Source organism: Aspergillus lentulus, assembly GCF_001445615.1.
Source record: "Aspergillus lentulus DNA, contig: Alt08, strain: IFM 54703, whole genome shotgun sequence".
Lineage (NCBI taxonomy): Eukaryota > Fungi > Ascomycota > Eurotiomycetes > Eurotiales > Aspergillaceae > Aspergillus > Aspergillus lentulus.
In genome coordinates this window covers 766,056-779,086 of record NW_028322118.1, presented here as the reverse complement: position 1 = coordinate 779,086, position 13,031 = coordinate 766,056, and the positions used below count along the sequence as shown (strand labels likewise).

Genomic DNA, 13,031 nt, shown 5'->3' with positions numbered 1-13,031 from the left:
AGTCGACTCCACACAATGTTATGGACAAGTAAAGATCATAAAAGATAAGCATGTAGGGTGGCATGGACTCGACAACGTAGTATTCGATATACTACATTGTTTGATAATGGAAATCATACCATGAGCCTGCGCACGCAGTCTCCAACAACACTTATAAGTTGATTGCTCAACCCACCCCAGCCGACAGCTAAACATCAACTACTCCATCCAGATTCTTTACTCGATACACGGCCACCATTAGCAGGAATACGATCTACCACAATGACAGGCTCAAACTCTTACCTCGACGCGCTTCAACGGGATGGCTTCATCGTCATCCCCTCCCTCCTCACTCCAGAAGAAGTCGACCACTTCCGCACCATCGCTACAAAAGCAACAACCCTCGCCCGCACCGGCCAATGGCCTCACTTCCGTACCGTCCCCAAGCAGTTCCCGCCCTGGCCCAAAACAGCACCCCCGGCCTCCGAAGGCGGCATCTGGGGTGTCCAGCACCTCCTGCACCCACAGATGCCCGGCCGCACCGAATTCGCTCGGTTCTATTTCTCCGAGAAGGTGCTAGCGGTCGCGGAGGAGCTGCTCGGAGTCAAGGGTTTAGGATCATCAACCCCATCAAAGGATGCTGCCGAGCCACTGGTGATGGAACTATTCAATCTACTTGTCGCGCCGGAAACGAAGGATTTCGAGCTCCGCTGGCACCGCGATGATGTTCCTGAGACCGTATCGCCGGACGAGGAGATGCGGCTGCTGCAGGCGAAGAGCCGGCACGGCCGGCAGTCGCATGCACAGTATAATCTGGCGCTGTGTCCGGATTCCTCGCTGATTGTGGTCCCGGGGTCGCATCGGCGGGTGCGCACGGAGACGGAGCGCAGTGCTGGGCCGTATGAGCCTGAACTGCCGGGTCAGTTGGTGGTGGAGCTTCGGCCGGGGGATGCGGTGTTCTATGATAGTAATATCCTCCATCGGGGAGTGTACAAGGCGAAGCCTGAGGGAGGTGAGGAAACGAGGCTGACACTGCATGGGAGCATTGGTTTGAAGGTGTCGGCGTCGGGAGACGACACGGACGAGAAGGTTCGGGCTACTGCTGTCTTGCAGCACGGTGTTGGTTCGTGGGTTCACCAGGAGGATGCGGCGTTTGATATTGGCGAGCGAGCGGAGAAGATGAGGGCGAACTTGATAGCGCTCGGGACGGGCGAGGGCGTCGGATATTCTCTACAAGGCTAGAGTCGTCTGTCAATTTCAGCTACATTGAAACCAGATAAAGCCATCGAAGCATCTCTGCTTGCTCGTGCATCTGATAATGACACCGAGGCGTATTGTATCTTTAACAAGTCAACGAACAGACCATGACGGCCGGATATAGGAACAGAACTTTTTCTCAGACTATATGCAATGGAGCCGTAATTATTCGTAATCATCATAAGACCGTCATCAACTGTTCGCCGGTCGTCGTCCATACACGTAATGGTACACAACATATACATGTATATCGGGGCGCAGCAGGTCCGCGCGTACTTTATTCACGTATTCCTGCGCATCTTCACCACTCCAGCCGAGTACGCGAGTAAACAGCGCTAATGTATACGGCTCTACGGCCTCGTACAGTGTGATCTTGCCTACTCTCCCAATCTCTTTCAACCGCGGGCTTTTTGGCCATGACCCCACTGGGCACTGCAATGAGTCGTTAGCGACCTCTTAGCCACATTGAGAGAGTGAGAAAGATAGAAATACCTTATAAGAATCGTCCGTGACATTCACGAAACCCACTTCCTGCATCCACCCTGCCAAACTCGACGCAACATTCATCGGCCTGCCAAACTGCGTGCTAGCCGCATCAATCTTCTGCTGCCAGTCCAGCAGCATAGGCGCGCGCTGAATCGTCCCATCATCCGAGCGGATCCACGTCTCATACTCCTGGATCTCAACCCAACCCCCCGGCTTCGTATGCCTGTACGCCTGGCGCAGGAACCGGTTCCAATCGCCAATGCCCCCGCCCAGACTCCGAGCATGGATGTAATCGAACGCCTCGGCAGGCGTGAATGTCCAATCGCTCTCGGCGTCGTCGACATTGAATGTACAGTTGGGTGGTGCCCAGTTGGGCTGGATGGGACTTAGATCCGTCCCGACGATCTCTGCGTCGGGGAAGTCATCGGCCATCTCCAGCGCCCAGATGCCTGTCCCTGTGCCTACGTCGAGGATGCGCTTCGGCGGCCCGTCATTGAGGATCGGGGCACGGTAGAGATCGCCTCCTACGAGCAGTTTAAAGAGATGGTGCATGAAGGCTAGCCGGTCTTGTTCTTCCTCGTCATTTGGCATTGGGTAGTGACCCAGTCGGTAGGCGTGATATCGGCGGCCATTCTCGTACAGGTAGTCACGGGTTGTGGAGGTTAGGCTGAAATTCGAGTCAATGATGGATTGAGCGTCACATAGTGAGTCTTCGTCGCTCGTCTGGTGATGAGTGGTTAGTTTCAGCTCGTAAGCTTGGGAAGTTGAAGAGGGGAAATCTGTGACGGATGAGGGGTAACTGATACAATGGTCGTAACATGAACAGCAGCAGAATGATAGAAAAATAGAATTGGACAAATCCACAGTTAGATGCAAAATTGGTCGTCATTATGAATTCCCTTCGAAGTGGAGTTGACGGCCATACTACATTGCATACAACAGTCCGTTGGCCGCAAATATAGGCAAATGTCTTCTTCCAGGGAAAACAAAACAAGCGGACGGAAAAGAACCAAAGTAGAGACAGGCACATGAGAACAAGGAGAGTGGCAGCTTACATCGACCAGGATTTGCTCATCTAGATTCGGACGCGACATCTCTAGGATAATTATGACGAAGCTTCGTCCAGTATGAAAAGAAATCTATGAGAACGGAAAAGGAGAACCAGATGAAAATGAATGCTAGACTTCAGTAGGGGGTGGACACGGCCCCAGTTAAATATGGAGGTCAATTCGAATAATGATCGATCGAGATAGTAGCAATAATGATTACGGAGCGCAGAATGAGGTGACATCCGCCAGACTGGATGGAGCTCCTCATCGAGGGCGATCCAGAGAGGAGAAAACAGCAGGACCTATGAAAACACAGTAACGACAGCAAACCACAAATCATAATCAAAGAAGCATATTAATATTAATATGGTTCCAATCCAATATGTAGATAGGTACCTTAGTCCAAGACTCTAAACGACGTCGCCAAACGCAAATATGCTGCAGGGGGCTTCCAGCCCCGGGGAAGAGGACGATGGGTTTCCAATTGCGATTTGGGCGGTGTGCTCTTGGGACTATTAGGCGTCCGTTGGAGTCTTCGGAGAGCCAGCACTGTGGTTCTGGGAACGGGCACTGCGTTCTGTATGGATGGATGTTTTTGACGAGTGTGGCCTAGTCGCCTAATCAGGCTTAACCCATTCTTCAAAGCCAAACGTTGGTCATGGCGTAGCTTACTGACGGAGTACGGAGTACACATGTGCCCTCTTACGCAGTACCCTGGGTTTTAGCTTTTCTTGAGGCCTAGAGTCATTGCAGTTGTACCACCTCTCAAACATCAAGATAACTTAATGCAATCATCCTAATGCAGTCTCTTTTCATCTTTGAGAACAGTGAAACACAAAACACAGAACACATGAAAACTATTAGATACCCCACCACCTGGTAATCAGGCAGTAAAGCGCACTGTCCCGTTCCAAATCCCAAATCCGCAACCAAACTCAAAGCCCCGCACGGCTGGAGCCGATCTGGGCCGAAATATCCAATCACATCCCCTCACTGGAGGCGATCAGCCAATTTGTCGGGTCGCCCTTCAGAGTTACAGACTTGCAGTAGGGTAGCACTCCGTATGATGGATCATTCGTCAAGTGGCTTGCCTCAGCACAGCGTATCTACATATCTACTATCTAGATATTGTCTAGTCTATGTATGGTACCGGCAAGTTGGTAACTCTCGTCAAATACGGACTACCCCTAGATGATACACTATGTACCTACGGGGTGGACGAATTCTGGATGTGAGTGACTGGCTAACACACTTCCGCCGGTGCTATCTCCAGTACCATCAACAAGGCTAAGTGGAAATTAGACTAGACCACGAGGCGCTCCTGCTTAGCCTGATCACCAGCCAGCAGGAAGCTTTGTTCCGTGTAGCCTGGCGGCGTTCTAGAAGGACATGATGAGTATGTGTGTGCGTTCCTGGTATGGTGGATTTCTTGACCACAGATATTTGGAAATGATTATATTCGTAGATTCGTTTCCGATGTACCTACAACAGTTCCATCAGCCTTCTCCATGGCTATAACCATTCATTAGAGCGTCACCGTAGCCCTCATCTTTGTATGCAGCTCTGTCTCTTTCCCTAACCCCGTTCTCAGGTTTCTCCCAGCGACGCTGAGAATGCAAAGTATACTAATCCTGCGCCAAGCCAAACTAAAACAAAACAAAAACAACAAAAGTACTTGCATGCAGATGCCTAGTGGCTACTGCTTCTTGCCCGTTGTGCTGTCAGCACTGAGCAGCCATACAGTACCACTGCCACGGTCACTGGTCCCCTCGCTGCTTGTACGCCATGCATCTCGGCGCCCTACTGCCAGAAGGAACAAAAACTCCTCCTCGGACGCAAAGTGCGAGTGCCAAAATGGTTATTTAATGCATACATGTATTGCAATGGATTTATGATAACCGGACGAAAGTCGGCGCTTTTTGGCCGTGCTACGGTCTCTTCAGTAGCAGCTACATACATAACGTCGTCAAGTCTGGCCAAGGAGTCCTCGAGAATCTTGACCGTATTATGTGGGAATAAAGGAATAGATCAAGGTAAAAGGAAATGACATCCAATCAGCCCAAGCTGCGGAGTTTCTCCTGTTCGTCGGGAGTTAGCACGGCGAACAGTTGTTCGAACCCGGGCTTAGTGGACGCATTGTGGAAGAAGTCTAGCAAGAATGCCTGAGTCTCGTCATCCCGCTTGCGCACACCGAACACTCCTTCAGAGCCACCTTCGCCAAAGGCCATGAGCTCTTGCTTGGTGACACCCAGACTGAGATCTAGTGTATTGCTGGGAATGTCTTCCCATTCACCATCGTCGTCGCTATCCTCTTCCTCTAGAGCGGCCGCGGTAGCTGCATCAATCTCCTTGCTGCCGGACGCAGCGGCCAGCTCTTCGACGAGAACTTTGATAATTTTCAACGGAGCCGGCACCGTCGTGTAGCGGTCTGGGTTGTTGCGGGTCTGCGACCGAGTCTTGATGCGACCCGTGTCCTGAATGATGAGGTCACCTTTGACTTGCACTTGAGCCAGGCGGGCGTCCTCGAGGTTGTACAGTGTAGCCAGAGCAATGATATTCTGCTTAATCTCGTCGTATCCAGCGAAGTTGACCGAGTTCTCGAGCCATTTGCTCAAAACAATTGGCAGTCCGCTCTGACCATTAATATCGACTTGCGCCAGGAAGTCAACCACCTCACGAGCGTTTATCAGAGTCAGTCGCGCGAACACAAGGATCAAACTCTGAATAAATTGTGCCTGTTGAGCTGTGGCAAGACGCTGAGCTACAGCCCGGAGCAGCTGTGGCAGATAAGGTCCAAGCCTCTCAGCTCCAGCTCTTTCGACCAGCTCGGCTGCCAGCTGTCCCACCTCAGTTGCGGCGTTATCGTCGACCGACGGGCCCAGCAACCGATCAATGATTATCAGCGCAACTTCAACCGCTTCCTTGCCAGTCTGAGGATCGCGCCAGGCCACGAACTGATCAAAGTCATGTGAAAGAATGTGCCGAACCGTTTCCGTGGCAGGGCGAATTAGCTCAGCATCGTAAGAGTCCAACAGCAACCTGTTAAGCTTGGGCATGACAGTCTCTACAAATCCGGCAGGTAGAGGCTGGAGGGCTCCTTCCGTCAACGCGCGCAGGAGATCGGCCGCAAAGTTCGTGAGAGCATTCTCCTGAGTGAGGTTTCCCACGTCAATCGCGCCCATGAGCGAAGGGAGCACTTTTTCACAAAGACGGATGAAAGCGTCAGCTCCCTGTTCGGAGATAGACTGTACGATATCCTCGAATGCCTCGGTAACGATCATTGTTAGCTGGAAATTTGTAGCCCCATTGCTGGCTATATTGAACAGGACATCAATGGCAACTGATGACAAGACCACACTTGGATTAACCATGATAGTATCGCGGATCGTCTCCGCTAACGTGACCTTAAGGTCGTCGCTCTCAGATGGCTCCTGAAGGTCGTGCGCGGCGATGAACTCCGACAGGGCATTGATAACGGGAACCTGAAGTGGGACTGTAGTGCTTGCAGGAAGAGAAGCCATGAGATCTTGCAGGGCCCGAATGCAGGATACCTTGACCACTTCCGAGGGGTCTTCAGCGATCGCCTTGAGGGTCGCTTCAAAGTATGAGATGGCGGTAGGCTGGAACGCGTCGCTCGCAACTTGAGCCAAGACACCTGCCACAAGGTAACCACGAGCTCGCAGAAATTCCTCTTCTTGCTGGATAGCGAGCGTAACGAAATTGTGGAAGCCACTCGCCAAGTCGGACGATACCTGTTGCGAGACTTCGTTGAAGTCTCGCAGCAACTGGTTGAGAATGAACAAAGCCGATTCACGAGATTTCCATCTGCCAGAGCTATGTTAGCTATTTCAAGCTTCGTAGTAAAAGTGACTGCAATACATACGTCGATGTTGAGTCGGCAAAAAGATTGTTCATGTAGGCGAGGAGACCTTCAACAGTCGTGACCTTGAGCCATTCTCCCAGTTTGATGACCAAGTCTCCACTGCACGTTCGGGGGGTGTAATTCGCAGTGACAGAGGTCTCTTCCGAGAGAAAGAGATTCACATCAATGTCCCACAGGCCTTCCTCTTCAGTCGTAATCTGGGCGTATGAACTGGCGAGCTTCAAGATTTCTGGAAGCCAACTGGCGGTTGCTGCAGCCTGACCAGCGTTCTGCAACTGCTGCTGGAGTTCAGCTTTGACTGGTGGTGCCTTTAGAAGGGCTTGGATCAGATCAAGCTCTTCCAGCACAAGGAAGTCCAGCGTGTAAGGGAGTCCGTCAACATCTTCTAAGCGGCCCTGTCGTTCATCATGAATATAGAACTCGTGGTAAGCAGACTGAATGTTGGAAAGCTCTGTCCAGACAGTCGAGAAGTAGACCGGGCTTTGAGCTGTCATGAGGCCGGGAAAGACCATTCGAATCTTCATAAGAGTCTAACAGTTAAGAATTATGGCGTCAGTACGAGTTGAAGATGTTTCTAAGTCATTGAGACAGCCTACCTTGACTACCTGCAATTTCAGTCCAATTATACCCCTCCATTGAGAAGGGACCTCACCCTCTTTGGACTCCTCTTGCTCACTGGGGGCCTGTGGCAAGGGAGCCTTCAGAGTCTCAATGAAGAATGGGGACCAGCCGCTCAGCACCTCATCCATAAACTGTTTGACTGCCACCTTGTGCTGCTCAAGCACCATCTCCAGGGTATCGAAGCAAGAGCGGAAAACGGCAACAGCCAATGCTCTCAGCATCGGCTTTCTTGACTCACTAGTCGCAATGTTGAAGAGAGTGGTAACGAGGTCGCGGGCAACACCAAAGAACTGCTCCTCACTAAAACCGGTGTCGACAAGGTCCAACAAAACCTTCAACGCGCCGTGCAATGCACCCGCACTGCTATTAGCATCGTTGATGACCTGAAGCAGCGACGGGAGAAGCTCTGGCCATTCATCAGGGAAATCGGCGCTGGCGATCTTGCTGACCGCATAGCTGGCAGACGATTTGACCTTCCGCTCTTGCACATCCGCGGTGGTGGCTAGTTCCAACAGAACACGTCGGAGCTGAGCCTTGTTGGTGTCATTGATCAGGACCTGACCCTTGAATTCGTCTAGATTCGGCGACCAAGCGGCCGTAATGAAGGTACGCAGGACGGACAGGGAGGACTGGCGAAGGTTGGTAGGAACGGAATCGTGAGAGGCTATGGCGGCGAGAGAGAGGGGGAACTGCTCATTGGAATAGAGGCGAAGAAGCTGAAGCTCAGCGGCCTTTCTGGTATCGGCCGCTGGCGACTGTGTGTCTGCGAGCAGTGTCAAGAGCTGTTGCTCCATGATGGATGGAGTTTGAGGGGTAGTGCAGGCTGCCGGAAGAGAATGGTAGATGTTCCACAGTTGAAGCCAGGGCCCCAGAGCAGCTACCTACAGAGGAAACGCCTGCTGATCAATGGCGCCTGCAATTGACCTGCGGTTGAAGGTATTAGTTGATACGACGCGAGTGATTATTATTTCTGTCGCGTAGGAGGGGCAGAAGACGGTGGAAGCACATAACGCAAAAAGGGGAGGCGGTGAGTAATTCAATCAATATAACGACTATTAAGGTAACTGCAAATCATTGAAATTTAGATGGCTGCATACACCACTGTAATGCACAATGGAGATTGACAATGGCAACTCTCAACTCTCCGACATCACAGTCTTTTTGTTCTCTACTTCGGGTAGAAAGTAGTCTTTTAAGTAGCTGGTCCTTTGTATTTTATAAGGCGCCTACTCTGTACATACTTTAAGAATGATCTCCTGTGTCCTTGCTGCAGTCCAAGAGTCGGAAGTAGAGAAGTACATTTCTGCCATTTCATTCTATTACCTGTAATCTGTTGTGGAGAAGGATCTACTGTGGACCGAAGAGTTACTACTAGGTACTCGTACTACTTGCCTTATTTCCTTTTCCCGCCAAGTGGTATGTATCTTAACTCCATACATACCGTTGTCCCCAGTACCTTAGCAATATGCCAACACATATATTTCAACGGAGGAGGTCATTACTTAGGAGCTAAAACACTTACACAGAGTAATAACTTACCGACTTGAGTTAGCAAGCCTGTGACAGGGAGTATTATGCATATCCCTTATGTACTGGGATACTCATCGACAGCAGAGTGCTGTGGAACTTGATGAGGAAGATATTATTGAAACTACTGCAATGGAAAAAGCAGAAAACAAAAATGAAAATAATAATATTATCAGCACAACACAGAGAGTCCTGGAAGTGGAGACGCTGATCATTAGTGGAGCCCTTGGCAGATTGATCCAGTTATCTACTGCCGTAGGTGCGGTGAATTGTTCTATGTGGAGACAATCGCACTTCTTACACATCTATCAGGGCACCAGAGAGGCGGCAAAAGGCAGACGAAGCCGTAACAAAGAGACTCAGACACAGGAGATGGAGAATAACGTAAATAAGCTTAAACCATTGGAATCATCAAATGTACGGGACAGCACATTCTGAGGATAGAATAGACAGCCCGAGGTAGAAAGGCGTAATGTACAACAGTACAAATACTGATCTTACAGTAAGTAGTGTCAGGTACTGCACAGATCGCCATAGAACAATGCCCAATCTTACCCGAGCAGAGAGTAGGTATCCATCCTTGGCCAGCCAAAGAACACCCAAATGACGCGGAAAAGATTAGCCATTAGTACTTTTTTCATCCGTCGCCGCCACAGTGCTAGGATCAGAGGCTGACGAACCAAAGAAAAGAGAGCTAAAGAATTTAAGCAACATCATACATACATGCCATGACGTAGGAGGATATTAATGACAGGACCCCTGTCGATGCACTTGCTGTTGTGAACCTCAAATAAAGCAGCTCGAAGAATTCGATCTTCGTATACAGCGATGAGCAGTCAGAACAATAGGATGCAGTTGAATATCAACTGCGCCTAGGAAGCGGTGATGACATCTCATTTCAAAAGTTCTTGTCCCTCTCCTGTCATTCATTCCAACTTTTGAATCTCGTGATGTTACTACTGCGCGATTACTAATGCCCTGATCTTTTCGCTTTTCTTTAACAGAGATGATCGGCCATAAGTCGCCATGGAGGCCATACTGTGTACCAACCAGAGCGTTTTGAGCGGTTGAGCCAGCCGATACTTGATTCTGGTGGAGAACGAAAGAGTTTTTGAGATGAGGACTTTGAGAGCAGCACAGGACGGATCATGGATAGTGTCTTCAATGCTGACCTCAATATACTATGTACAAGTGCTAATGCACAATATGCAATAATAATAATCGTCACGCTTGAAGATAAGCCAAGTCTGTTGTTGACCATATGGACGGAATGGTTCCCTGTCGACCTTTCCTTGGGACAGTAAGGTTTGGGTCAGGAGCAACACTTACTTTCTTCTGTCAGCTTGAGTCATATGTCCTCAGTTACTTTCTGCCCATATAGTCGAGTGCGTACAGAGTACGGAGTTGTGACTCCTGTTCAAGCTGTTCTGCACGGCACCCACACCCATGACGCAACCACGTGATTGCTTGGGGTAGTTGACCTCCCGCACCTTTTCCCCTCCAGAATGTTTGCCTAACACTTTTTTCCGTCTTTTCTGTTGACTTGATTTCTCGCCTCGCCTTCTTCTTTTACCACTCTCACTTGTGTGGCGCATATAAGCTTGCATTAATATTGGGTCTGAGCTGCTCAGATTGATTTTAATTCCGACACATCCCTGTGAGCAGCAGCCCACATACTCTCCCTCCTTCTCTCCTCCATCGCATAAAGGGTCTCTCTTAAGTCATCCACCTAACGGGATCTATCCACATTCAAACGGGTACAAGAGGACCCCTTGTTTGCCCTTTCTAGAAAGCCCATGTTCAATCTGTGCATTAATACTCTCTTCCAAGTATCTTTTGAAGTTTTTCAGCAAGCAAGAACTAGTGGGGATACAGGGTAAACTGAACCTGGAAACAACAGCAAAAAAACCAGGAACTACAAAAAGAGGCATGCCCGTACCTTAAAACGAAGCGAAACAAGACAGAAACGCTTTTTTGAATACTCTCATTATCATCAAACCACTACTTATATCTCTTCGATTTCCTTATTTCCCCCCCCCCTTGTGTGGTCATAATCATTTTCTATTTGATTGATATCTTTCGACCCTTTCCATTCGACTATCACGATATCAACGAGTCCATTAGTACATGCCAATGTTTTGAGATTTCTTTGCATGTCCCTTGTCTTCGAAACTTGTTGTCTGTATGTAAGTATCAATCACCCCCGTGAAATACCTAATTCGTACTCTGTACCTTGTTCAGGTTCCGTACTATTCCCGCCCCTCCCCTCCATGTCATCCATATCTTTCTGCCCACTAAATTACAGACTAAAAAAGACCTCTTCTTCTTGTTACAATTACTTACTACTTACTCATGTTCATTTTCTTAACTCCTCACCTGCTCCTCCTCCGTCATCCATGTTCTCTGCTTCCCAATCTTTACCTTCAGACTTAACCTAACCACCAACCACCACCACCAAGCCCCCCTCCTCCCCCTCCCCGCCTCCATCCCCTCCTCAACACTCTCAATATCATACAACACGTTGATTCTCTTCTCCTTTGTTTTCTCTCAAAAGTTTGTATTCTATTATAGACTGTCTTGCTTTTTCTGTGTTCATATCTCAGTTCTATTTGCTGTTCTTTCCTGCTCGATATCACATCACCCCCGCCCGTCCTCTGTCGCGACAACTCAAACTCGGCAGATCTACACGTCATCTCCCATGATTTGGCGAGAGAAATAGTGGTTGACACATTGTCTGGACACAAGGCAGAGCGATGATTAGCTTCAGGGTGGAACAACACTCAGAATCGAGATACCGTCAACTTCATATTTCCCGTGGAAACGACGATACCAGAGCTTTCGACGGCAATGCCGATAGCCAGTGAGAGCAGTACTACGACCACCACCATGACCACCTTCTCCGCTCCGGTCACAGTGCCCATGTCGATGCCAAACAATCAATCTGCGTTGGCGGCATCCTTCACAAACTTTCTCACCGTGTCAATCCACCAAATCCTCTTTCTTCGGTCGGTCTATCCGCGAGCCACATTTTTACCGGTCCGGGCCTACAACTACCCAGTGCGACAATCCCGTCACCCAAAGGTGTGTGACTACATCAATGATGCGTCAATCGCGGTCGGGACGGAGATCTTAAAAGGCACTATCACCGCTGTCAGTATCATCATTTCATCTCTCCGCACAAATCAGCCCCTCGAACGATATGCCTTTGATCTGTCGGGGTTCCCCCGTGTTTCCGCCGGAGATGTCAACACAACATTTGAAGACAGAAAAGAAGATTCATCCAAGCCAGGTGTCCCCGTTCCCGATCGGGGTTCCGCTCCGACAACTGTCGACCTTGAAGCGCAGTTCCGTGCTTGTCTCGCGAGACTGGCCTCTGCTTGCGCCCGGTTGACCCCGTTGCCTCGAGATGACGAGTTCAGCTTTACCGTCTGTATCGAAGTTCGGGAGGATGCATTACCTCCGGCAGGCACCACAAAGGAAGAACAGACCTGGATTGTCGCCGAACCCGGGAAGATTCACCTGAGGTCGTGTACTGCTCCCTACTCCGTTTCCAAATCGAAAAATGGCGACCTGCATCAACCTCCCCCCAAAGTGTCGAATGGTCGGGCCAAAACGGTACCCGTACGACGCGTAGAAGCTGGCGAGCTTCGCTTGGAACTATGGGTGGAAGAGGCGCGACAGAAGTTTAATGAACCAGTGGATTCCGAACATCCTCCATGAATTGTATTGCCTGTCTCTTGATGCTTTGATCGCCAGTCTGCTAGGGTTCTGTCTCTCTCCTTAATGCGCTTACTGTTCTCCATCTGTGATCCTTTTCTTGTCTCTTTCCTTTTCATTTCATTCTTGAATTAGCGGTGACCAATGATCGAACATACATGATGGATGAGGAGCAAATATCTGTCGTCTGAAAAGAGTGGCGCAAATACATAAATGGGGCGCGGACGATTTCTGGGACTCGCATGGCATTTACATAGAACAGCTCAAATCTCTCATTCTCTACTGTGCTCTCCCATTTCTCATTATCTTTCCTCATTTTTTCGCCCGTCTCTCGCTGTCATCTTTTGACTCTCTTTTTCTCACATCATTTTCCCTCTTTGATCACGTTTTTCCTTTTCCTTTCTATCATTGTCTCAACCTTCCATACCATTTTCTTTCTGTACTTCTCTCATCTCTTGCGTGGAGTTGACTTATCAGATGATGATAGACAATACAAATATCACGCAAAATAG

At 49.5% G+C, this 13,031-nt stretch overlaps 4 protein-coding genes across 4 annotated transcripts; 2 read left to right on the top strand and 2 right to left on the bottom strand.

Annotated features, from left to right (window-relative positions):
* Positions 1-261: 261 nt before the first annotated feature.
* On the top strand, positions 262-1,221 carry ALT_3519 (phytanoyl-CoA dioxygenase family protein; the record flags this gene model as incomplete). The annotated part of the gene is made up of 1 exon (XM_033563720.2): positions 262-1,221. The coding sequence occupies one exon, from the start codon at positions 262-264 to the stop codon at positions 1,219-1,221; it is 960 nt and encodes a 319-aa protein (XP_033419611.1).
* Positions 1,222-1,428: 207 nt separating this feature from the next.
* Positions 1,429-2,816, bottom strand: ALT_3518 (class I SAM-dependent methyltransferase; the record flags this gene model as incomplete). The annotated part of the gene is made up of 3 exons (XM_033563721.1): positions 1,429-1,668; positions 1,729-2,445; positions 2,778-2,816. 3 exons carry the CDS (start codon positions 2,814-2,816, stop codon positions 1,429-1,431), a joined length of 996 nt encoding a protein of 331 aa, XP_033419612.1.
* A 2,009-nt stretch (positions 2,817-4,825) lies between these two features.
* On the bottom strand, positions 4,826-8,069 carry ALT_3517 (uncharacterized protein; the record flags this gene model as incomplete). The annotated part of the gene is made up of 3 exons (XM_033563722.2): positions 4,826-6,596; positions 6,655-7,184; positions 7,251-8,069. The coding sequence occupies 3 exons, from the start codon at positions 8,067-8,069 to the stop codon at positions 4,826-4,828; spliced, it is 3,120 nt and encodes a 1,039-aa protein (XP_033419613.2).
* A 3,619-nt stretch (positions 8,070-11,688) lies between these two features.
* On the top strand, positions 11,689-12,522 carry ALT_3516 (putative mitotic spindle checkpoint protein (Mad2B); the record flags this gene model as incomplete). The annotated part of the gene is made up of 1 exon (XM_033563723.1): positions 11,689-12,522. The coding sequence occupies one exon, from the start codon at positions 11,689-11,691 to the stop codon at positions 12,520-12,522; it is 834 nt and encodes a 277-aa protein (XP_033419614.1).
* Between the last annotated feature and the right edge of the window lie 509 nt (positions 12,523-13,031).